The sequence below is a fragment of the Pleurodeles waltl genome, chromosome 12 (assembly GCF_031143425.1).
Source record: "Pleurodeles waltl isolate 20211129_DDA chromosome 12, aPleWal1.hap1.20221129, whole genome shotgun sequence".
In the NCBI taxonomy this organism is placed as follows: domain Eukaryota; kingdom Metazoa; phylum Chordata; class Amphibia; order Caudata; family Salamandridae; genus Pleurodeles; species Pleurodeles waltl.
In genome coordinates, this window is record NC_090451.1 from 190,686,206 (window position 1) to 190,709,797 (window position 23,592).

The window sequence follows — 23,592 nt, forward strand, 5'->3', positions numbered from 1 at the left end:
GTACCAGAGTGTAAGAAGCTGGCTCTGTATACACTATCAAAGTGAGATGTAGTGTGCAGAGTCCAGGGCTTCCCCTGAGGCTTAACAGAGGCTAAAGTAGATAATACTAATGCTCTCTTTTGTGGTAGTGTGGTCGAGCAGTTAGGCTTATCAGAGGGTAGTGCAAAGCATTTGTTGTACACACAGACAATAGAAGTACACACTCAAAGACTTAACTCCAGACCAATGGTTTTGTATTGCAAAAATACATTTTCTTAATTTATTTATAGAACCACAAGATTCAAGTTGCAGCTAAGTAACTCAATAGATTCGTATTACACACATGTATCAACAGCACTTTGTTTGAAATCAATAAGTTATACAGTTTTTGAAATATTGACAATTATCTGTTTTAAAAGTGGACAGTGCAATTTTAAGAAACAGTTCCGGGGGGAAGAAAAGTTAGTAGGATTTACATGCAAGTACTCGACTTACAGTTCCAGTCTCCAGGGGTTAGGAAATACACAGGTCGGAGTTCAAGTTAACCACAAACACCCACCACCAGCAACACGGGGCTGGCCGGGTGCAGAGGTCAAAGTGTAGGCAAAATTAACATAGGCTCCTATGGAGAATGGGGGCACTTTGTTTCAGATCTGTAGGCAGTTAAGTACCTGCATCTTTGGAGGGTAGACCTGGGGGGTATGGAGGACCACAGTGGGGCCACAAGTAGGCACCAAATATACACCCTCAGCGGCACTGGGGTGGCCGGGTGCAAACAAGATGTCTGGTCTCCAATGATTCTCTATGAGGGGACCCCGTGGGTCACTCAGAGGCTGCAGGCGAGGTCCACGGGGTCGTCTCGGGCAAACCACAGGCTGGACAGGGAGTAGGGCTTCCTGCTGAATGTTGCTGCATCAGAGGTCCGGTTCTCCAAGGCCTGGGGGCTGCGGGTGCAGTGTGTCTTTAGGTGTCGGAAATCTTCGTCAGAGCTTTTGTGGTCAGGGGAGGTAGTCCTCTGGATTCCCTCTGCAGGCGTCGTCATGGAGGGGTGGAGAGGTCAACCTAGGGTGGGCACTTGCTCAGAATCACCTGGGGATCCTTTAGCTGGTTGGGCAACCGGGACACAGGGAGTGGGCGTCAGGTGCAGGGTGGTTAGGACTCCGGCATTTGGAGTGAGGTTGTAGTCTTAGTTGCTGTTTCTTCCTGGACAGGTCCACTGTCCACGGAAGTTCTTGGTCCTTTCAGGTGCAGGGCAGTAGTCTGAAGCTTGGCGGGGGTCCTTGGTCGCACTGGATGCGTCACTGTTCTTTTGCAGGTTCTTTGAAGCAGGAGACAGGCCGGTAGGGGCTGGAGCCAAATCAGTTGTCTTCCTTCTTCAAACTGACCAACTGGGTTCAGGGAAGCCCTTAAATACAAGATTTAGGGGCGTTACAGGGGTCAGAGGGCAGTGGCCAATGGCTACTGTCCCGGAGGGTGGCTACACCCTTTCTGTGCCCACTCCCTTTGGGAGGGAGGCACAAACCTAACCCTATTGGTCCCTGTCCTCCAAACCAAGATGGAGGATTCTGTAGGGAGGGGATCACCTCAGCTCTGGACACCTAAGGGGTGGTCCTGGCTGGGGTGATCACTCCTCCTTTGTGTCCCTAATTTTCCCACTGGACTTGCTGCCAAAAGTGAGGCTTTGTCCGGGGACGAGCAACTCCATTGGCTGGAGTGCCCTGGGGCACTGTAACCCGAGGCTTAAGTCTTTGAGGCTCACCACCAGGTTTTACAGTTCCTGCAGGGGGGAGGTGTGAAGCACCTCCACCCAGGACAGGCTTTGTTTCTGACCACCAAGAGCACAAAGGTTCTCACCCCATGTGGTCAGAAACTCGTCTGAAAGTGGCAGGCTGGCACAGACCAGTCAGTCCTACGCTAGCAGTTTGGCTAACATACAGGGGGCATCTCTAAGGTGCCCTGTGTGTGCATTCGTCAATAAATTCCACACTGGCATCAGTGGGGGTTTATTGTGCTGAGAAGTTTGATATCAAACTTCCAAGTATTCAGTGAAGCCATTATGGAGCTGTGGAGGTCATAATGACAAACTTCCAGACCATAAACTCAATATGGCTACACTGCACTTACAATGTCTAAGAATGGACTTAAACATTGTGGGGGCATTGCTCATGCATCTGTGCTCTTACCTGTGGTATAGTGCACTCTGCCCTAGGGATGTAAGGCCTGCTAGAGGGGTGTCTTACCTATGCCACAGGCAGTGGTTTGTGGACATGGCACGGAGATGGGTGCCATGTTGACTTTGGCATTTTCTCCCCACCAGCACACACAAGCTGCAAAGGCAGTGTATGTTTGCTTGGTGAGGTGTCACCTTGGGTGGCATAATACATGCTGCAGCCCTTGGGGACCTTCCCTGGCCACAGGTCCCTTGGTACCATGGGAACCTTTTAAAAGGGACTTAACTGTGTGCCAAGTGTGGAAACAAAGGTTCAGATTTTGGGAAAGAACACTGGTGCTGGGGCCTGGTTAGCAGGATCACAGCACACTTCCAATCAAAGTTGACATCAACACTAGGCAAAAAGTGTATGTGCGTGTTTGTTTTTTTAACCATGCCAACAGTGGCACTTTCCTACACAGAGTGACCCTCAGCAACCAGAAGAACAGAGGTAAGTACCTGGTTTTACCCAAAACCAACAGGAGGACTTTGGAAGAGGAGTTTGCAAGACCCAGACAAAACTAGAAGAACCCAAAAATGGATCCTGACAGAAGAGGCCCTGCAAAGGAAGGGGACCAAGTTCATTTTGTGATGGAGTGTCGGGTTGTAGCAGTAGCCACTACCCACCCTTCTGTGGATGCAGGACCAGGTCGACGGTGGATGAAGAAGGTCAGCAGTACAGAACAGGAGATGAAGAGAAGCCCCAGAAGTGATGCAAGTGATGTCCCACGTCGGTGTTCGTCATGCAGTCAGTCAGTGGTGCTGGAAAACCAGCATCAAGCCTTGGCAAATGCAAGAGTCAGAGAAGAAGGTTTTGCAAGGCTAAAGAGGACCAGCAAGGTCCAGTGGACTCGACCCAAGGAGGGGCGTCAAGGGTCACCCTTAGCAGCTGGGAGAACCACAAGAAGAGGAGGCTGCCCCCATAGGCAACTCACTGGCAGGAGGCGCAGTGACGCCCACTCAGCACACCTGAAGAGGAGCCCCATATCACAGGAGCAGCAGGTATGAGACAATGCTTTGCAGGAAGGAGTGCTCGGGGCCAGGGCTACACGAAGCCTGAAGATCCCTTGGAGCAGGAGCAAATAAGCCTTAGTAGCTACAAGAGTCGCGATACATGGATGTACTGTCCTGCAAGAAGAGGCAAGGGCTCACCTTCTCCCAAGTTGGACAGCTGGCAGAGAGGACGAAAGGAACCACTCCAGACCACCACCTGTGAAGCAGGATCCACAGATCCATGCAGCCTGACGTCATTGCTGTAGGTAGCTGCAGATGCAGGGGAGTAACTCCTTCACTCCAAGGGATATTCTTTCTTGCTTCTTGGTGCAGGCTTAAGTCTCGCCGACCCCAGAGGATGCACAGCTGGGGAAATGTTGCAGCTGCTGGAAGGAGCCAGAGAAAATCTTGCAATGCAAGGTCATCGCCGGAGTTGCAGTCTTGTGGGTTACTGAAGGGTCCAGTTGTGGTTTCAGTGGCCAGAAGTAGAAGTAAATGATGCAGAGGAGTCCTGGTGAAGTCTTGCACATGCTGCGGTCCACAAAGCTGATTTAACTGAACTTATCATATCGCATACTCCGTGCGGACTGAAGGATAAGGAAAAGCCAGTTCCTACATGGGCTGGATTTCATGCTCTGATCTCCCAGAATACCGTTCCACTGAAGGAGATTGGATTTTTAACCGTTCTACCGTATCCAGTCAAAAACTATTCAACAGTATACACAGCTCTAAAAAATGTCCAAAATGTGCATGCTCAGCTTGAAGACCAGCCTCTCCTGCCAATTTTCTGTGATGAAGGTGTTTTCTGTATTGAAGCTGATATTTTTATGAGTAATCCAGTAGAATTTGATGATCTTTATCCAATGATCGGCGTTTTCCACATGACATTCTGCTGCGGTGTACAGGAAGTTACATCAGTGGATGTGGCATAGACGATGCACTTATTGAGGCAAAAATCTTTGGAAGCAAAACTGTACAGTCAGTATTGATTGGAACTCATTATGTACACTTGTTACAAAGTATGCTCATCATATCAGAAGATATATAAACACTGAGTTGGAATGCTTTCTGGAACAAGAATGACAAATTAGGTTTTGCATATCTTATCTCGGAAATGAACAAGGCACATGGTGCAGCTTCATTCAAAAGACATATTGCAAAGCCAGGCAATGTTCAATACACTCAGTTCAAAATCAGAAAACTTGAAAAACAAGTTCGTAGAGTGTCAAAAAATGTGAAGAAAAATAAGAACTTTGCAAATACTGGGGAAATGTTTTGGACATGATAGCTCTCGTGAAACACTTGGTACATGCTGATCGGGAAGGTGATTGGGAGCTGCATGTGAAGACTGTGGAGTCACTGATTACAGTGTTTCGCAAATTCGATTACATAAACTACCCGAGACATGGGTCCTGATATTTGGAAAGAGTGAAGAAGCGAGAGGTGGCAAAACCATACCTCTATACAAAATTCATCCAAAGACATTTTGTGGTGAAAGACAGAGAGGGAAGTCAATATGTTGCTCAATGGAAGCTAGTTAACCATGAAGTCCTTTCTACTTGCAGTGTATTCAGAGAGATGACAAATTCAAAACTAATGGACCATCATGAACCTGTTCCTCAACACAAACCTTTGGGAAAGAGAGGGGAACGTTGGAATACACATGTTGACAGCCTTCTTCATTTCATGGATCAGCAAGGAAACCCCTTTAAAATGACTGAGCCTGTGCCACTACATAACTTTGTGACCAAACTTTGTGTATAACAATATAAAGACATGTCTACAAGATGTCCTGGAACATGAATCTATATGCAGAACTGAAGCAGAAGAAATTTTTATTGAAAGAGAAAAAGCTGTTTGACATAACCACTAAAGCTAAACTTACACGCTTTAATTTCCATAGTAGGAGTTTCTTCCAATGAGTCACTACAAAACAGGTTACAAAGAAACAACTTTGGCAAGCACATAAAGAGATGGACGCAGAAGAAAGGGGGGAACTTATCAAGGACATTCTGTTGCTAGATCTTCTTCCAACAAATGCATTATTTGATGGAGATGCTGCAATCGAACGCGTGGGGAAATTCAAAGGTAAGGAATCTGCAACTAGAATATGTCTCTACCAGATATATCATTACCGAAGGTAAAAAACTTGTACACCTGATAGACACTTCTAGTTGCAGGTTCTTTACCTCTGAATAGATACCCGAACAATACCATCCCCGGTGGTGGGCTGCGAACCAAGATCACACCAAGAAGTCCTGCAGGACGGAACGGCCAAAGTGGCCATCCCTTCGGACCTGACTGTCCAGGCAGTAGTGTTTGGTAAAAGTGTGCAGAGATGCCCAAATCGCTGCCTGACAGACTTCCAAGACTGGAACGCCCTGTGCCAGCGCTTTGGTAGCAACAATAGATCTGGTGGAAAAAATACTGGTATTATTTATTATGTTACATATAAATGTTATGTATATATTTTCTACCCACCATCCACTATTTGCGCTAATACTATAAGATATACAAATACAGTAACTGCTTGCTATTCTGATTCAAGCATGTGAATCTATGAAAGATCCAATACTGGAGAAGAAAATAAGTTACTTACATGTAACTGCAGTTCTCCAGTATTGGTATCTTTCACAGGTCCACATGTGACCCACCCTCCTCCTCAGAGAGGCTCCCCTTATACCTCGGGACTACCTATTCCCACTTGTGCTTGAAAATCTAAGGGACGCAGCCTCTGTTAGGGGTGTTCTAGAGGGTGCTGTCACCTGATTGGTTATAGTTCAAGTTTGGTCCTTTTTTGAAAAAGGACATGGATAGGCTATTAAACTGACCTTTTCATTGCCATTATAGCCTATGATAGCGATGTATATATACTGCTTTATTAAATTACCGGGGACTCCCATCTCGATGACGGGGAGTGATTCAAGCATGTGAATCTATTAAAGATCCAATACTGGAGAATAGCCCCTTCTGACAATTTGCGACACCCACCTGTCTGTGGTGATGGATTCACAGTGGGGCAGGTGATGAGGGATCCTGATGCCAACTGGTCTAGGATATTCCAACGGACTGGGATGGCTTGGGTTGGGGTGGACTGAGTGGACCGCTGGCTCCCTGATCCACAAGCATGTGGGATTCTGCGTCAGCAGAGAGACTGACTCATGCGCAGGTCAGTGGGGGAGTAGAAATGGACAGGGCTGGGGTGCCCCTTCCGTAGCTGTGAAAGGTGGACTGGGTGGGGGGAGGAGCATCTACGAGGCCAGGGGACGAGCTGTAGTCAGTGAGTCCTTAAAGCACACGACCAGGTACCCAGTAAGACATCCGCAAGGACTTCATTAAAGGGTAGGAGGGGTTCTGAAGTGGAAGCCCTAGGCTAAAGCACCTCTGTCAGGATGTTATTCCTGACCGCCACCGAAGGAAGCTCGAGGTCCAAAACCTTAGCTGCCCTTCTCTAAAGGGTTCAGGGACCCCTCTACACTATCCCCATATCCATACCAATAGAAAGAATGGTCAGGATCCACCCTTGGTCCAATAGACGCCCATGGAAAACTGAATCTGGGTTGAGTCACGCCGTTCTGGCTCCTGACCTCAGGGATGAGTATAGGATCGAACCAACATCGGGAGTGTCAACATCTGTCCAGACGCCGGAGAAGGTTGTGTTGGCATGACTGGTGTCAGTACCGATCCAAGAGCAGATCTGGAGGTGCCCCCCAGAGCAAAGGCCAAAGCCACCGGTGCAGACCCTGAGGGGGCCCTCCCTGACCCTCCTGGGCCCGAAGGCACCAAGGGCAGATCGGTCTTTCCAAAGATGAGGCTCATGGCCTTACAGAACTCTTTCAGCTGGGCCACCGGCTCCCAGAAAGTGGGGGGAGGCGCACAGCCGATCCAGACGCAGGCTCCGAAGATGGAGGCCTAGAGCATCGATGCTCTCCCCACGTCCGAGCGATGGGGTGAAGTCGAAGAATGTTTGGATTTCTTCTACTTCTTATGAACTGAGTGTCGCGAGGACTTGGAATGGGACGAGGAGGATTGGTGATGACTCTGCGAGCGGTCTTGTGACCTTCCTCATGAACGAGACCGGGAGTGAGGTGGAATTGAGAGCCGGGCCGCTATGAGCTTTAGGGACTGCTCCCTCAAAGCCTTCGGGTTCATGGCCCAACACCCGGAGCACGACTTTGGGTGGTGGGTGCGCTCCAGACACCAAAGACAGACGTGATGCAGATCCGTTACCAACATCCTTTGGTGACCAGATTTGCAGGGTTTAAAACCGGTCTTCCGGGACAAGAACTTGACAAAAGTCGCAGATAGCCAAATGATGACTATGGGTAGCTCTTCTCTGGATCTGTGCGTAGATTGGCGCAGAAAGAAAAGAACTGACATCAACACGTCGGAGTGGGGCCTATACACGAACGTGATGCCAACGAAGCATGTGGAGTCGACTGACGCCCACTGATGGCGCGCAGGGATACTGCTCGAAAAAAAATCTCTGGATCCAGTTGGATGCCTGAGAGAACTTCTAAGGTAAGGAATCTACAACTAGAAGTCTTTATCAGATGCTGTAAACCAAGATCAGGTTTTTTACCAACATAAAATTGGTCCTTTTTTTTATTGATCAGCAGAAACTTGGAGGACAACTATCACCAGCACCAACAAAGTCCCAGACCTTCATTAACACTTGTCTGAGGAAAATCCTCCAAATCCACTGGCCAAACATCATCAGCAACAACGACCTACTGCAGCAGACTTTCTAACTCCCTGCTCATGAAGAATTTATGAAAAGTAGTTGGGACTAGATAGATCGCATCCTCCGCAAGCATGATTCAAATACCACCAGGCAGGCCCAGACCCAAAACCCTCATGGGAAAAGGAAAAGAGGGAGGACAAGAAACACCTGTTGCCAAGGCCTTGAGGCCGACTGCATGGAGATGGATTGCACCTAGAGTCAAGACTGAAAGAAATTCAAGGACACAGATATCCAGCGAGTCCTGGTTGATGGCCTATAGACATAAGTAAATACCTGAACTGCTCATAATGGTTTCTCATTACAGAGGAAATCAAGGCTGATGCTTCTACAGGGGTTGAAGAGCTGTCTGAATAGAGTGCTGTGCCAGAAGTCAGTCATCCACATATGCTTCTCCAATAGCGGTTTCACTCCTTGCCATAGTGTCTTGACAGGGGTTCCAGGAGCCAATTTCAATGAAAGTGTATTTTCTTTTACAGATGGGGAGGCATTATGAGGAACTCGGGGGTCAGATCCTTAATGAATGGAGCTAGGAATTACCCCACAGCAAAGCTCACATGCTGCCCTCTCTCCCGAATGCTTGTCCCCTATATGAACGCACAGTGACCACTTAGCTCTAACCACTATAAATAGCGGCTGCTGTTTAAATGCTTACTGCGATCGCTGAAGGATGCTGTAGGAAATTGGATTATTATTTTGTGTAGGTGACTACCCACCTCAGGAAATAATCACAATCCGTGTCAGGGTAAACTGCCAAAGTCATTAAACTAACCTGAGCTCAACCCCTGCATCTATGGCACAGAGCAGACAATCTGAACTTAGAGCAATGTATACTATAAAGTAAAAAGACAAAGCAATAAAAACATCCCAATTCAAATGAGAAAAATAAAAAAATTCAATACAAAGATCTGGAGACACTTATTAATGAAGTTTTAAGAAGAAATAGTGTGAAGAAACGCTAAGCGCCAATAAAGGTCTACGGTTGTGGTAGATCAGGACCTAGGCACAATGTCAGGCTGACCGGAATGGACCATGGGTCAGATACACCAATCACGTGAATTTCAGTCAAAAATCTGATCTTTTGACTTAGTCTTAATTGCCACAGAAGAAGTACACTTTTAAATCCCCGCAGGACCTTTGGGGACGTCTTAGTCACAGGGTGTCTGCAGAAGCCAAGAGCAGGGTCCAGTTTAGACGCGACTTGGCAGCTGGGCACTTCTAGGAAAAGGCCTCTTGTATTCCTGTTCCTTGAACAGGAGGACAGCGTTATGACAATAAGTCAACTTCCTTCAGGGATCATCTCTGGATCAGACATCAGGTCCAGTCCTCCTCTGATCTTCTACCGGTCAAGGAAGTGTTCTGAAGGTGGTGCCTGGGGATGCCATATTTATGCCTGTCACTAGCTACTGGGAGGGGGGGCACCTGGATATGCCCTAACCCAGTGTTTTCTCTAATGAGGGTTGCAAGGCATTTTTTGGTGGGTCATAAAAACCCTGGTAATTACACAGGCATTATATAAAATGGTTAGCCCCGTTTGCCCACTAGTGCAAAGGTGCTGAACAATGTCACTAGGTCCAGTTTTAAAACAAACCATTCCAAGTGTTAGCAAGCAAGAATCTGGTAAGCCTTACAGTAGTTGCTGCTGTTTTTTACTTCACACAGTTATTTTGACCAGAGAATGTGCTTAATATATCTGTTCGTACCAAAACCTATCACCTGTGTACAACAATCACACAAATTGAAAAATACGGATGTGGCCTAACAGCCAAAGCTGCCAACTTTGGATTTGGGGAACATCCTTTTGATTACTATTGCATCCCACTTTACATCACAAGCTACTAATTGCTTGGCTTACCGTGGTCTTTCTCTTTCGAATTTTTCAAATTAATTCTCTACACTGAAAACAGCTTAATATAGAATACTCTGTTCGACACTAACTTTGATCTACATATGGATGCATTTCCATCGAGTATGTCTTGAGAAATTCTTGATGACGAAACACGTGTCGGCTGTTATGGGACTCATCATACCGTGGGAAGAATAAATCATAACCAGCAACAAGACGTGTCCGGAATTCTTATTGACTTGCCTTACACCCTACATACTTTGTGGACTATCTTGGTGTGCCTTGGTTTTTGGAAATAAGTTTGTTCAGTCCTGATTACTTCTCTAGTTGGGACAGCCACACCCTTGGTGGCTGGGTGTGAATACCAGTATGGCACCTAATGAACATTGCATAAGACTATGAGATACAACTTTCCCCATTAATTGTTTTGAGTATTTAGTATGTGCAAACCTGTAAGAACAACCCTTCATGTTCTTAAGCAACATGTCTTTGCTGACGCTTAAGCCTACTGGAGGTCTGAAGCATTTATCAAAAGTAAACTCCCTGTGCCAAAAGTGTCAAGCGACTGCCTAGAAATGCAACTGTGTAGTGAAGATGAACGTCAAATAAGTTTAAAAATGAAATTTCACAAAACCAGCTGGTATTGTTTATCAATGGTTCATGTATTGTCAAGGTTCAATCAGTATCCCATGCTAAAGTCAGGTACTGAGGGCACTAGGGATAGCGACAAAAGCCAGTGAGAAACGTACTAACAATAAAATGAGTTTGTTCTATCCCATCTGGGCAGAAAAGGGATGAAGCAGAGCAGATGTGTTTAGATGGAAAGGGTGGAAAGTGAGTGCAAGTGCAGAGAAGAAGGCAAAGTCAGACATGCAACAATTCTATGTTTTTCTTGCCAGTACTGCAAGTTTTCCGTCCTTAGCACAACTACAATTAATGGTTTTTACAATTTAAGAAAATATATACAGATTGGAAAATAGTTTCTAAACAGACGAAGAAACAGGTTCTTACCTTGTTGATTGAAATCCATTGTTGGCTGTTTACAATCCTGAGCTCTGTGACCACTGGACCCACAGTTATAACATGAAAGATTACCACTTTTTTTAAGGCCTGTATTGTTTGGGCTTGCCATTATTCCCTGTGGCTGGTACACTCCTGCTGTCCCAGTCAAAAAACTCTGAAAAGGGGGTACTGAAAAGTTAGACTGCCCACTTATCACAGAGTCTGTATTGTTCAAGCTACTGCTGTAAGCAGAATGAACCACCGGAAACGCTGGGTTGCTATTGTACTGGTGAGCATTAATGTAGCCATTGCTGCATAAAGGGCTGAAGGGCAAAAATGGGAATGAAAACATGGAAGGTGCAGAAAACGGATGCTGAAAATAATTTGCATAATTTACAGCCATACCAGGAGTGCCACAATTACCACTACAACCACACGAACTACACACAGTACATCCTGTCTGCTGCTGCTGATGATGGTTATTAGTTGCCTGATTCGGGACTGCAACAGTCACAGAAGCTCCACTACCGCTAAATAAACTGTTCTCGCCAACAGAGGACAGTGTGGGACTAGAACTGGGAGAAGGACAGCTTTGTGAATTTGCCACATTTGCAAAGGACGTTGCTGGATGACTGCTAGAAGAAGCAGGGTTGCTGTTTGAGCAAAAGCTTCCAGGAATTGGGGCCACAGGCATACTGCTTACCCCTGAAAAGGCAACTTTGGTGTTGGCTGCATACAATGTAGTCCGGGGTTTTATTACAGCTGGGGAGACACTCTGCATGTTGCTGGAGCATGTTGTCTGTCTAACCGTTGACAAATCAGAAGGAGCTGAAGAAACCAGCAATTTTACTGATGGATGTGCAACATGGAAGACTGTACTAGAAGGCATAGTAGAAGCAGTACTGCTTTCAACAATTTGTTGTTGACCCGGTTTATTTATTCGGTCAAGTGTGGTGGATCGAATGACTTTGGTCCGCATTCCAAAGTTAACACACGTTGTCCCAGAAGCATTTTCAGGAACCCCAGAGAGAACTGGTACAGGTAGTGAAGACTGCGTAGGCCTATCCATGATAATATTTCCTAAGATCTTTTCAACCTTGATGCTGCTTCTGGGCCCTGGAGAAGCCTTGCCCCTTTCTTCCAACGGCAAGAACGAGTGCATAGAGGAAGAAAGGAGCTTCATGTCCGTGTTTACTCTATCAGACTTGTGCACTGAATTCATTACATGAATGGGAGCAATATGTGAGGAAACTGCTTTCAACATCTGCAGCGGGTGTTGACTGGAAGAAGTTGAGCCAGTGTCATTCTGTACTGGTAGAACCTGAGCTGTAGGGCGAATGGAGTTGGAGGTGAAGTGATTCATCAGAATGATCGGCTTTTCCCTTTCAGGACCCTCCAAGGGAACGTCTAGATGGGAACAGAAATCAAAATATTAACATTTTGGTAACATTTAAACTTGTGATTTAACAGAACAACACACACACACACTTCTTTTGTTCCTTACGTCTTTCCGTCTCCTCCGTGCTGTCAAAACTCTCTTCTCTGGCCTGAATTACTCTTGGACTTGAAGGAGAGCTGGAATATTCTGAAGAAGAACTACCCTCTCGATGGGTCTGGTGAGTCAATTGTTCTATATCCACACGTAGCTCTAGATAAAAATGATAAACAAGATGAAACAATAGCAGGCTGGCATGCAATCTCAAGGACACGATTCAAGTTTGAGCTCCAATTAAAAACAAGTCCTGATAGAAAATGAGAAAGGATTTGGTGTAACAAACATGGAATTCAATAAACCTCCTGATAAAATGTTAGCGCTACATTTTCCAGTACAGATTTCTAATGGAAACAAAGATTTAAATGGCTTATGAATGAGACATAACCATAACAAGATGAAGGTCCACTGATAAGGCAGTCTCTCAAATGCAATCAAAAGGTTTGCAAGACTGAGAAAGACGTTCAGAACCAAGAGCTGCATAAGTAATCATTTTGGTGTGAAACTGACTAGGTGTCTTGACTAGGTTTGTTATAAAGCACATTATATCGGCTAAGGGAAAGGTAAAGTGAAATGTTGCTATGGGAATTATATTGTGCTAAAATCTGCAAAGGTAGCTTTAGGAAGGTGGCTGTAAATGTGTAAATGGCCAGGGAATAGGACAGAAATAGCAGCAGCTTTATTATGGAAGTAGAGAAATTATGCATTTTCAGGAATATATTGCTGTTAAAAGTGATCTGGGGTCCTGAGCATGGGCAGGTCAAATCAGTGCTTATGACCAATAATGAAGATCCCACGGAAGAGGCGGCAGCATTTGCAGGAATATAAGTAAGGTGAAGTGGTCTCTGGTGAGCAACAATTTCTAATAATAAAACACTAATTTCCAAAAAGAGTGCCCCTAAGCACTGGGTACTAAAGGGAGAAATGACTGGGAGACCTCAAGTTTAACCTCACCCATATTTGGTCACGTTGCCCTGTAAGTAGTCAGGTACCTGCCTCCAAAAGGCTGTACTGACAAAAGACAAGATTGAATTCAATCCTCTCTTGAACTGAATCTAGCTCACTTCAGCCAGGGTAGTCTCTACATTGTGCTTTGGATTCAATTCCAGGGCGGACTGATGACCCTTGCGTTATGATCTAAAATAAGGTAATCTCCACCATGGGTATCTTCATTCCAGTCAAGAATACAGACTATCTATGCCTGTGTGTGGGGTACCAGAAACCATTTTTGGCAAACCAAGGAAAGATTTCTCTGTGTAATAGAAAAACACTTCATGTTTTTCACACATACAAACATGCTTATGCCAATGGCAGGGGAAATAAAAAGTGTTCCAATAAAACATGATGCTGGAAACAGCTTTACAAATAAACCAGCAACCCAATCATACATTTATTGCTACAGTACAAAAGGCAATCTGCACTTTATTGCAATAGTACAGTGTCAATAACTAATTGGGTACATTTCTGCATACTTTCATCAATTCCAAGCTACGGTCACTTATCAGAGCTGAGCAAGTGGCATTCATGTGGGCTTTTTGGAGATTTTTGCATTGCACAGATTTTAAGTCTTGTATTAAGGTTTTGTTTCAATTCGTTTTTTAACTTATATACATAAGATGTTATCATGCACAGTCAGATGCTATTTATTACAATTACTGACGGAGGTTAAAGGCATCCGTTCCCATTCAAGACTGTACATTTAGTGAGTCAGGATACCTTCTCCACAATAAATTAGAATACTACACTTAGTTCATCTCAGCTTCTTTCAATTATGTGTGCTTCCTGTAAATGATGGATCTGCCCTTTCTTAATGTCTTGGCTTTAGGCAGCGATTAGGCAGGGGATTTATTTTACCCACTTGCTGCGGCGATGAGTTGGCCAAGTATTCCGCAATGCACTTCAACCTCTTTCTGGGTGACCAGGATCTGCTCTCTTCACTCTACAAATAAGACAAATGGCTTTCTTCTTTACTTGAAAGGTTTTTGCACATCCTCTAGACTGCATGGCCATTTGAGGTTCAGCGCATAAGTGCTTTGACTTTTTGTAAGTCTTTTGGGCTTTTAACCATGCACATCACTTTTATTCGTTTGTCGGCTTGCCTTTCAAAAATCCTTTGTTATGATTGGTAAATGATTCACGTTTGTCTCTCCTTGGGGCGGTTTTGTTATCGCCTTGGACACAGACCCTGTTACATGAATAATTGCTGATATGTATGACTGCGAGCAAACTTCCTTTTCTTTTTAGGTCTCTCTTTCACATTCATGCTCATGGCCCTTTGAATCGGCCGGCTTATGTCAATTGTTTTATTTTTCATTTTCAATTTATGTGGCAAGAAACGTCCTGCTGGGAATTCACAATGCCAATAGCTCTAACTCAAGCGAAGGCAAGACCCGGTGTATTGTAAATGCTTGTTCTTTCATGACGCAGCTACCAGAGTTACCTGTGCGAGTTATATCTGGGTTTGCAGTGGACAGGGATTCCTGTACTTTTTGCAGTGGGGCCTCAGGCCTTTTTTTCTTTTTGTTTTTCTTATTCCTTCAAGTTAACTACTTTGGCTCTGTACCTTTGGTCACATTTTGGGACATCTTCCACAAGTGGGCATATTGGATCTTTTCTATTGTGGTTGGCAATTTCATCCTTCAATGCCATGAAGCCCACCATGTTTCCAACAGAGTGTTATACTGGGTGTGAAGGACTGCAGCTCCATCTGCTTGTTGCCTAATTATTTTCACTAAATGTCAATCTGGCACAATTACAGAGAGGCCTGCCAGAGTTGAACAGTCCTAGACTGTGATTAGATCTAAATTGCATTTTCCTTGGGGTGACTTTTCAGTTCTCCAGACATTATTACACTGGTGTTTACTCCAGAAGTAGCGGAGGCAGTGTTGTTGACCAATCCTTTCTGGTCTGTGGGTCTTGCTAAGGTTCTGCATATTCCAAAACTTGGGCAACTCTTTTCAACTGATATAAGCTGATTATGGGTTAGGACTTGGCATGGTCTGCCTGCATGCATGAATGAATGTTCTTTTCTAGGTTTATCTTCTTAATCAGTATTTTGTGGTGCTGTGGATCTGCGCATTACTCTGGAGAGGTTCCCTTTAGATGCAACCATCTGCTTTTGTTTCTGCTCCCAAGAATGAGTCTACAGCATTGGTGGCCACTTCTTAGACATCCCTCCCCAGGTGAGCTTCCTTCTCACCCATACAAGCAACATATTCCCCCTTGCATGGAGTACCACTCTGACACACTATGGCAAAACATGGATGCAGTCAGTAGTTCTGCAGATCTATTAGAGTTTATGGATAAAGGGGTCTTTAAGAAGACTACATGGGCACCCCTTTCTGTTGGTTCATCTTGACCTTGCTGAGTTTTCATTTTCTTACTGTTGGCTTTCAGTACTGAGAATATTTCTTCCTTGGTTTGCAGGACTTTTTTTATTATTTTGTCTATTAAGAGGCCAGCTCTCTGAGGTAAAATTGAGGTAGGAGCAAGTGTGATCTGTTTCTTGCCATTTGTTGCAGACGGAGACATAGTAGGGTTGACTTGAGTTTGGTGCTGCAGTAGTGGAGATCTCTATTGCTTCCACTAACCCCCACCCCAACTGACCCTCATTCTCAAGTGTTTTTCTGGGCCGCCTGAGGCCTGCTTCTCCTGTCTTTGCTGCCTCTCCAAACTTTGAGGGTTTCAATAACTGCAGACTTCTGCAGAGGTACATGCTTTCTGCAGAGGTACATGTACTGAGGCAGGAAGGTTGTGAGATGTTTTCGTACAAAGTGGAGAGACTTGTATTCCTGGTGCATGTGCTTCTAGAATTCTTCTAACCTCAGCTGGCTTGTCAAGCACCACGGGCAATCTGATGTGAACCCTTCAATGGTGAAGGTCCCTTTTCCGGTAGCCTATTTGGGAGGGCTTGATGAATTTCTGACTGATTACCCGATTCTATTCATGGTTATGGTTCTTAGCTCCCTGATTTGTGGTCTGCCTTTTACTGCTAGATCTTGGCTTCTTGTATCGTCCCTCACTGGAGCGAGCTAGATTCCATTGCCTTGGAGATAGCAAGCATCCAGTAACTTTGACAGCCGAGGAATCCATGGGGAGTCATTCTTTGCTTTGGGAACAATGAAGCCTCCCAAGGAACAGGACACACTTTATTACTTTTCTTTACAAGGTTAAGATATATGCATTTGCAGTTTCTGCTTCCATTTTTCCCTTTTGTTGGGAACCCTCACAAATTACTGTGTATTTGCAATGGTGAAGGGCTTCATCACCCTACGCTTACAGCTGATTTACATTCCTGGCTGTCTGCTGCAGAACAAAGGCACTGTTTCACTGCAGAACCTGGTAGGGATTGGGGCCTCTCAGAAGTGGGAGATAATGCATGCAAAGCTAGTTCCTCTGTGCTACTCTATGGTCCTGTCTCTGACCGACCCCTGGCTTTTGCTGCCCCGATAACAGTCCCTTGTTGTACATCTGGTGGGAATGAACAATAGAGAGGGGTCATCGCTTTTGTTTCTTTCTTTGTACTTAACCTACTCGTGTGACACACTTCAGCCAAAGAGGTGGACGCAAGAAAGTAAATGTTACACTCTATTGAGGGAGATTTCACTGTAGAATTCTGACAGCTAGGTTTGCTGTGTCTATGGCTGCACTAATGACCTGGTTTCAGACTAGTTGACGTTTTTGTCCCACTTATAGGAAATCCTGTTCCTTGCTTCTTGGCATGTGTTCAGCAAAAGAAGACAGTGCCTCCTACGCAGCTCTATTATAATGCCCCTGCAAAGTGGATGTGCTAGTCTGGAAGGCTACATCTGCTAAACGTAACACCGTTCTGCCATCTACATCAATGTGTTTGCTCTCTCTCTGATGGGACTGAAGTTTCTGGAGGGGAGGCATGTTTTGCCTCACCGCTGATACTGTCATTTGGACTTCAGGTCTTGTCTAAGGTAAAATGGGTCCCACTCTGAAGGCTTAAATTTCTTAAGTAGTCTTGATGTAGACACATTGCTGGTAGCTGGAGTCAGCAACGTATCCTCAGTGAGTTCTTTAAATCCAAGTACCAAGGGCAGAAGAGGTCTAAGAGACGCCATTTGTTGCAGCACTCATGATGATTGAGACATCAGTCTGGGTACCTTAAACTGAATATTCAATTTAGATGAATCCTTAACAAAATGTCTTCAAAAGTGACAATGTCGTCAACAGGGGACGCCAATGCAGATGTGGGAGTATATGATGTAAATTAATCTGTCAAATGATTTCTAGAGTTAGGTGGAAAGGTATATTGGGTTTTATTCTTTCTAAGGTACTCTGATGGAGTATGGGACACTGTATGGGGTGGTGGTGATGAAGCATTCATTGACAAATATTGGGTGATACTGAAGTTCATCCTTGCGCAATGATAGGCATTACAGGAAGTTGCAGGTGGTTGCAGTTATTAATGGCCACTTGAACTGGGTCCTCATCTAAAAGTGCTGAGATTTTGATGCAAACATAAACATCCCCTGGTGAAGCAGTGACCATTCAGTGAACGTGAATAAATTGAGGCAGCTGAATGCCTAGATGCTGATCTCCTCAATGCCGAACCTCTCAACAAAAATAATACGGGGTTCAATCTTCTTGACTGATGGTGTGAAAGAGCGCACCCTTCCGTCAAATGTCTCGACGTCGAAAGGAGAAGAATAAGTTACAAACATTTTTAGCCAATAGGCAGGATTCAGATTAACATGGTAAGGGCAAATAAATGGCACTGTCCCTTTAAGGCCTCAGAGACCTCCAGTATCCCATAATGCCTCAGAGGTCAGAGAAAGGTGACAGTTAGGTCAGTACTTTTTTTTTACGGTGAAGTTAAGAATGAAAAACTCCACTAAACATGAACTGCTGTATGCAAGATTGGTCCGTGGAGGTGAGAGGGTTGCTTAGGACTTTGATGAGGATTCCCCTGGAAGAGAACTAGGATTACAGGTAACAGATCCTTTTCTTCCAGGGGATCCTCATCAATAGTCATAAGCACTAAACAGAGCAGCAAGACCATCTCATACCCCTGCGGAGACAGCTAGAGTAAGCTACAGCAGTTGAATTCTATTTCAATAGGTTTCGTAATGATGCCTGTCCGACATGGGTGTCCGCTCTAGTATCTGAATCAAAACAGTAGTGTCTTGTGAAAGTATGTACCGATCTCCACGTCACTGCTTTGCAGATTTCAGAGATGAGTACATTTTTCAGAAGAGGTATTGTTGCTACCTTGCCCCTGGTAGAATGGGCTTTGGGTCTGGCGGTCAATTGATTATTAGCCAACTGGTAGGTAAACATAATGCAGGGAACTATTCATCTAGAGATAGTTTGCTTGGAAGCAGCCATGCCCATTCTCATTGAACCATAGTTCGGAAATAAATGATCTGAGGGTCTAGTGACTTTCGTTTTATCCAAAGAGAACTTCAGGACTCTTTTCAGATCTAAAGAGTGTAGAGCACTTTCTGCTGGTGTGGATGGTTTGGAGAAAAAACGTAGGGAGCGCAATAGTCTGGTTAATAATGAAATCAGAAACCACCTTAGGCAGGAAACTAGGATGGATACTCATAACTTCCCTATTGTCATGAAACACAGTGTAAGGCTCTTTTGCACAGAGAGCCTGCATTTTGCTTACTCTGCATGCTGAGGTAACAGCTACCAGACACGCTGTTTTCAATGTCATATGTTGTAAAGAGGACTTATGTATGGGCTCAAAGGGTGGCTCCATCTGTTTCAAAAGTACCACATTTAGATCCCAGGGAGTAGAGGGTGAACGAACAGTGGGAACACTTTTCTTAAACCCTCTAAAAAAATCTTTAACAGGCATTCGATAAAAGGATGCCTGAGTAGGCGATTTTCTATCATCAGTTATAACTGCAAGATGCACCCTTATCGATAAAAACTGCAAACCTGATTTTGCTAGATGGAGGATGGAAGAAAGTGCCCTTGTTGGCATAGTTACCCCTCCACCCACACTTTTTGCATGATATTGATGCTAACTTGACAGTGTGCGCTGGGATCCTGCTAGCCAGGCTCCAAGCACCAGTGTTCTTTCCCAAAAACTGTACAATTGTTCTCACAATCAGCACACCCCTAGCACATAATTAAGTCCCTTGTAAAAGGTATCCAGTGTACCAAGGGCCCAGTGGCCAGGAAAAGCCCCCAAGGGCTGCAGCATGTATTATGCCACCCTGGGGGGCCCTCACCAACCCCATGCACACTGCCACTGCTGCGTGTGTGTGCTGGTGGGGAGAAAAATACCCCTCTCAAGGTACCATGCCCACAAACCAAGGCCTGTGGCACAGGTAAGTCACTTACAGCCCTAAGGCAGGGTGCACTATACAAGTGCGGGCATAATTCATGAGAAATATGCCCATACAGTGTATAAGTCCATTCTTAGGCATTGTAAGTGCAGTTTGGACATACTGAGTATATGGGCTCAGAGTTTGCCATTACGAACTCTTATCAAACCTTTCAGCACAATAAATCCACACTAATGCCAGTGTTGGATTTATTGAAAAATGCAACGAGAGGGCATCTTAGAGATGCCCCCTCTATTTTAGCCAAACTTCTAGTGCAGGACTGACCGGTCTGTGCCAGCCTACCACTCCAGACGAGTTTTTGACCTCATGGGGTGAGAGCCTTTGTGCTCTCTGTGGCCAGAAACAAAGCCTGCACTGGGTGGAGGTGCTTCACACCTCCCCCCGCAGGAACTGTTACACCTGCGGTGAGACTCAAAGGCTAAGACCTCTTGTTACAGTGCCCCAGGGCACTCCAGCTAGTGGAGATATCCGTCCCCCAGCAAAGCCCCACTTTTGGCAGCAAGTCTGGTGGGCAAATTAGGAAAAACAAGGAGGAGTGACCACCCGAAAGTTGTCCACAGCTGAGGTGACCCTCCTCCTTGCAAAATCCTCCATCTTGGTGCACAGACTGCATGGGTTCCAAAGAGGCTTAACAGACTAAAGTAGATAATACTAATGTTCTCTTTTGTGGTAGTGTGGTCGAGCAGTTAGGCTTATCAGAGGGAAGGCGCAAAACATTTGCTGTTAATACACACTCAATAACTAACTCCAGACCAATGGTTTTTATATAGCAAAATTTAGTTTTTTACTTTATTTCCAGAACCACAAAATTCAAGTTGCAGTAAGTACATTTGCAAGTAAGTATCCAACATATGTATGAATACCACTTTGTTTCAATTTGGCAATTTAAATAGCTTTCAAGTAAACAGCAATACTCCGTTTTAAAAGTTGACAGTGTAACTGTCAGAAAGAGTTCTAGGGGGGGGGGAAGAAAAGTTAGTACGGTTTTGAGGTAAGTAAAAGACTTACAGTTCCAGTCTAAGGGGGTTAGGATATCCACAGGTTGGAGGTTCAAGTTAACACTGCTCCCTGGGGAGTAACCTCATGGTAATAAATACAAAAGGCCAGTCATGGCCATCATCATTGGTTTGGGACAGGACTGCTTCTATCCCATGTTCCAAGGCATCTATCTGCACAATGAACTGCTTAGAATAATCTGGAGATTTGAGAACGAGTGCTGAGCACATTGCCTCCTTCAGGGTGTCAAAGGCCTTCTGACGGTCAAGAGTCCAGTTTACCTTTCTGGGCATTTTCTTTGAGGTCAATTCTGTGTGTGTGTGGTGGGGTCACAGTGGATCCATACCCCTTTACAAACCTCCCATAGTAACCAGTCAAGCCAAGGAATGCCCTGACTTGAGTCTGGGTTTTTGGAGCTTCACAGTCTAGAATGGTCTGGATCTTGGGCTGCAAAGGTTGCATTTGGCCTCCACCTACAAGGTGGCCCAAGTATACAACAGTGCCATGCCCTACTTGGACTTTGATGCCTTAAAAGTGAGGCCTGCTTACTGCAAGGCCTACAAAACCTTCATCAGGTGAATCTGCCAGGAGGAGCTAAAGACAGCAATATAATCTAGATATGTTGCACTAAAAGACTCCAAGCCACCAACTTTTGGAAGGTGGCAGGGGCAGTAGAGAATGCTGTTGTCTCTTTTGCTCCAGGTGCTATCCTAATTTGCCAGTGCCCTGCAGTTAAGTCAAAGGTACTAAGGAATTTGTCTGCACCTAACTTGTCAATTAGTTCATCTGCTCTTGGCACAGGGTGAGCATCTGTCTGGGTGACAGAGTTGAGACCCCTATAGTCCATACAAAACCTCATCTCTCTCTTGTCATCTCTGGAATGAGATTTGAGGACTAAGACCTCTGGACTGCCCCATGGTCTGTCAGGGGGCTCAATAACCCCTAAATCCAGCAACTTGTGAACTTCAACTTTGATGCTCTCTTTTGGTTTGGTCAGACTCTCTATAGATTTTTGTTTTGACAGGTAAACTGTCTCCTGTGTCCACATCATGGGTACACAGGATGGTCTGTCCAGGGGTCAAAGAGAAGAGCCTAGCAAACTGCTGTAGGACTTGCCTGCAGTCAGCTTGCTGTTGCGCAGTGAGGGTGTCTGAACAGACAACTCCATCAACTGACCCATCTTTAGGGTCATTTGAGAGGCGGTCAGGGAGAGCTTCACTCTCTGCTTCCTGCTTCTCATCCGTAACCATCAGCATGGTTACATCTGCTCTGTCAAAATTGAGTTTTAGGCTGTTTACATGGAAAACCCTTTCTGGGTGTGCTGCTGGTGCCCAGGTCTAACAAGAATGTGACCTCACTCTTTTTCTCTAGGATAAGAGAAAAAAGAGAAATAAGGGCCACTCCATCTGTCCTGATGTGCCCTGGGAGCCAAAGACTCCAGAACCCATACCTTCTGCCCTGGATTGAAATCTAACAGTGCAGCCTTTTGGTCATACCACTGCTTCTGGAGCTGCTGACTGGCGTTAAGGTTTTTGGTGACCTTTTCCATGTACTCTGCCATCGTTGAGCGGAGGCCAAGCACAAAGTCCACTACATCTTGTTTAGGCTCATGGAGGGGGTCTCCCCCTGCCTTCTTTTACAAGTACAAGTGGTCCCCTTACAGGGTGGCCAAACAGAAGTTCAAAGAGGGGAAAACTCTACTCCCTTCATAGGCACCTCCCTGTAGGCAAAAAGCAAGCAAGGCAGGAGGACGTATCTCCTTTTTAGTTTTTCAGGGAGCCCCATGATCATGCCCTTCAATATCCTGTTGAATCTTTCAACAAGTCCATTGGTTAGTGGATGGTATGGTGTGGTTAATTTGTAAGTCACTCCACACTCATTTCACATGAGTTTTAGGTAAGCTGACATGAAGATTGTACCTATGTCAGGAACCACCTCCTTAGGAAATCCTACTCTGGTAAAGATACCAATCCTGGTATTAGCTACTGTAGGAGCTGTAGTAGACACAAGAGGAACTGCTTCAGGATATCTGGTACCATGATCCACTACTACCAGTAGGTACTGATTGTCTGAAGCTGTGGGTGGCTCAAGTGGACCCACAATGTCCACACCAACCCTTTCAAAGGGAACCTCTGCCACAGGAAGAGGAATGAGGGGGGGGGGGGCTTTGGGTGGCCACCTGCCTTACTACTGGCTTAGCAGGTGACAGGAGTTACAAAACTCCTTCACCTTCTGAGACATATTGGGCCAGTAGAAATGGCTGAAAAGCCTATTCCAAGTTTTTGTCTGTCCCAGATGCCCAGCTAAAGGGATGTCATGGGCCTAAACTGCTGAGGCACTACCACTTTCCTGGTTGCACCAGGTGTGGGGTCTCTGGACTCGGTGTATAAGAGTCTATCTTCCCAATAGACCCCGTGGGAGCCACTGACATCTCCCTTTTCCTGTGCAGCTGCTTGCTGCCTCAGGCCTTCAAGAGTGGGACAATTCTTTTGTCCCTGGCACAGCTGTTCCCTTGAGGGTTCCCCTGGGCCCAAGAGCTCTACCTGGATAAGACTTCTTCCTGAGAATAGAAGTCTTGTTTCTTTTGCTGCTAAGAAGCTGGTCCCCCAGTCTTCTTGCTCTTTCTCTTGGAAGGTTGGACCATTATTCCAGGCTCCAACATTTCTTTGTCACCCTGTGCTCGACTTTGTGCTCTCATTTTTACACATACCAGTTCAGAAATTCCCTTGGTTTTTTAGCTCTACCTCAGCCCAACCTGAGGACTACAGATCATTCCCTAGCAAGCATTCCATACCTGTTTCAGGCCAGTAACCACTCCTCATTCTAAGATCACCACAGCTATGGGATGGACCTTAGTTACATTGTCAGCATTGTTAACTGGATAAGTTTGTCCAGCCAAATACTGTACTGGGGAAACCAGTTTTTCTGTCATCATGGTGACACTGCCACTTTTATTCCTCAGGGTTTATACGGTTGTCCCAATCAAGAGGTGCTGTCTGTATTTTT

At 45.3% G+C, this 23,592-nt stretch overlaps 1 protein-coding gene across 2 annotated transcripts in view; it reads right to left on the reverse strand.

Moving 5' to 3' along the window:
* Positions 1–23,592, reverse strand: part of ZCCHC14 (zinc finger CCHC-type containing 14) — a 547,370-nt gene that overhangs the window by 27,530 nt on the left and 496,248 nt on the right. For both annotated transcript variants that reach the window (XM_069216334.1, XM_069216333.1), the window contains exons 11-12: positions 12,275–12,418; positions 10,780–12,177 (exon numbers count right to left, since the gene is read on the reverse strand). In XM_069216334.1, the coding sequence (XP_069072435.1) occupies positions 10,780–12,177; positions 12,275–12,418 (1,542 nt within the window). The remainder of the gene's footprint in view (positions 1–10,779; positions 12,178–12,274; positions 12,419–23,592) is intronic.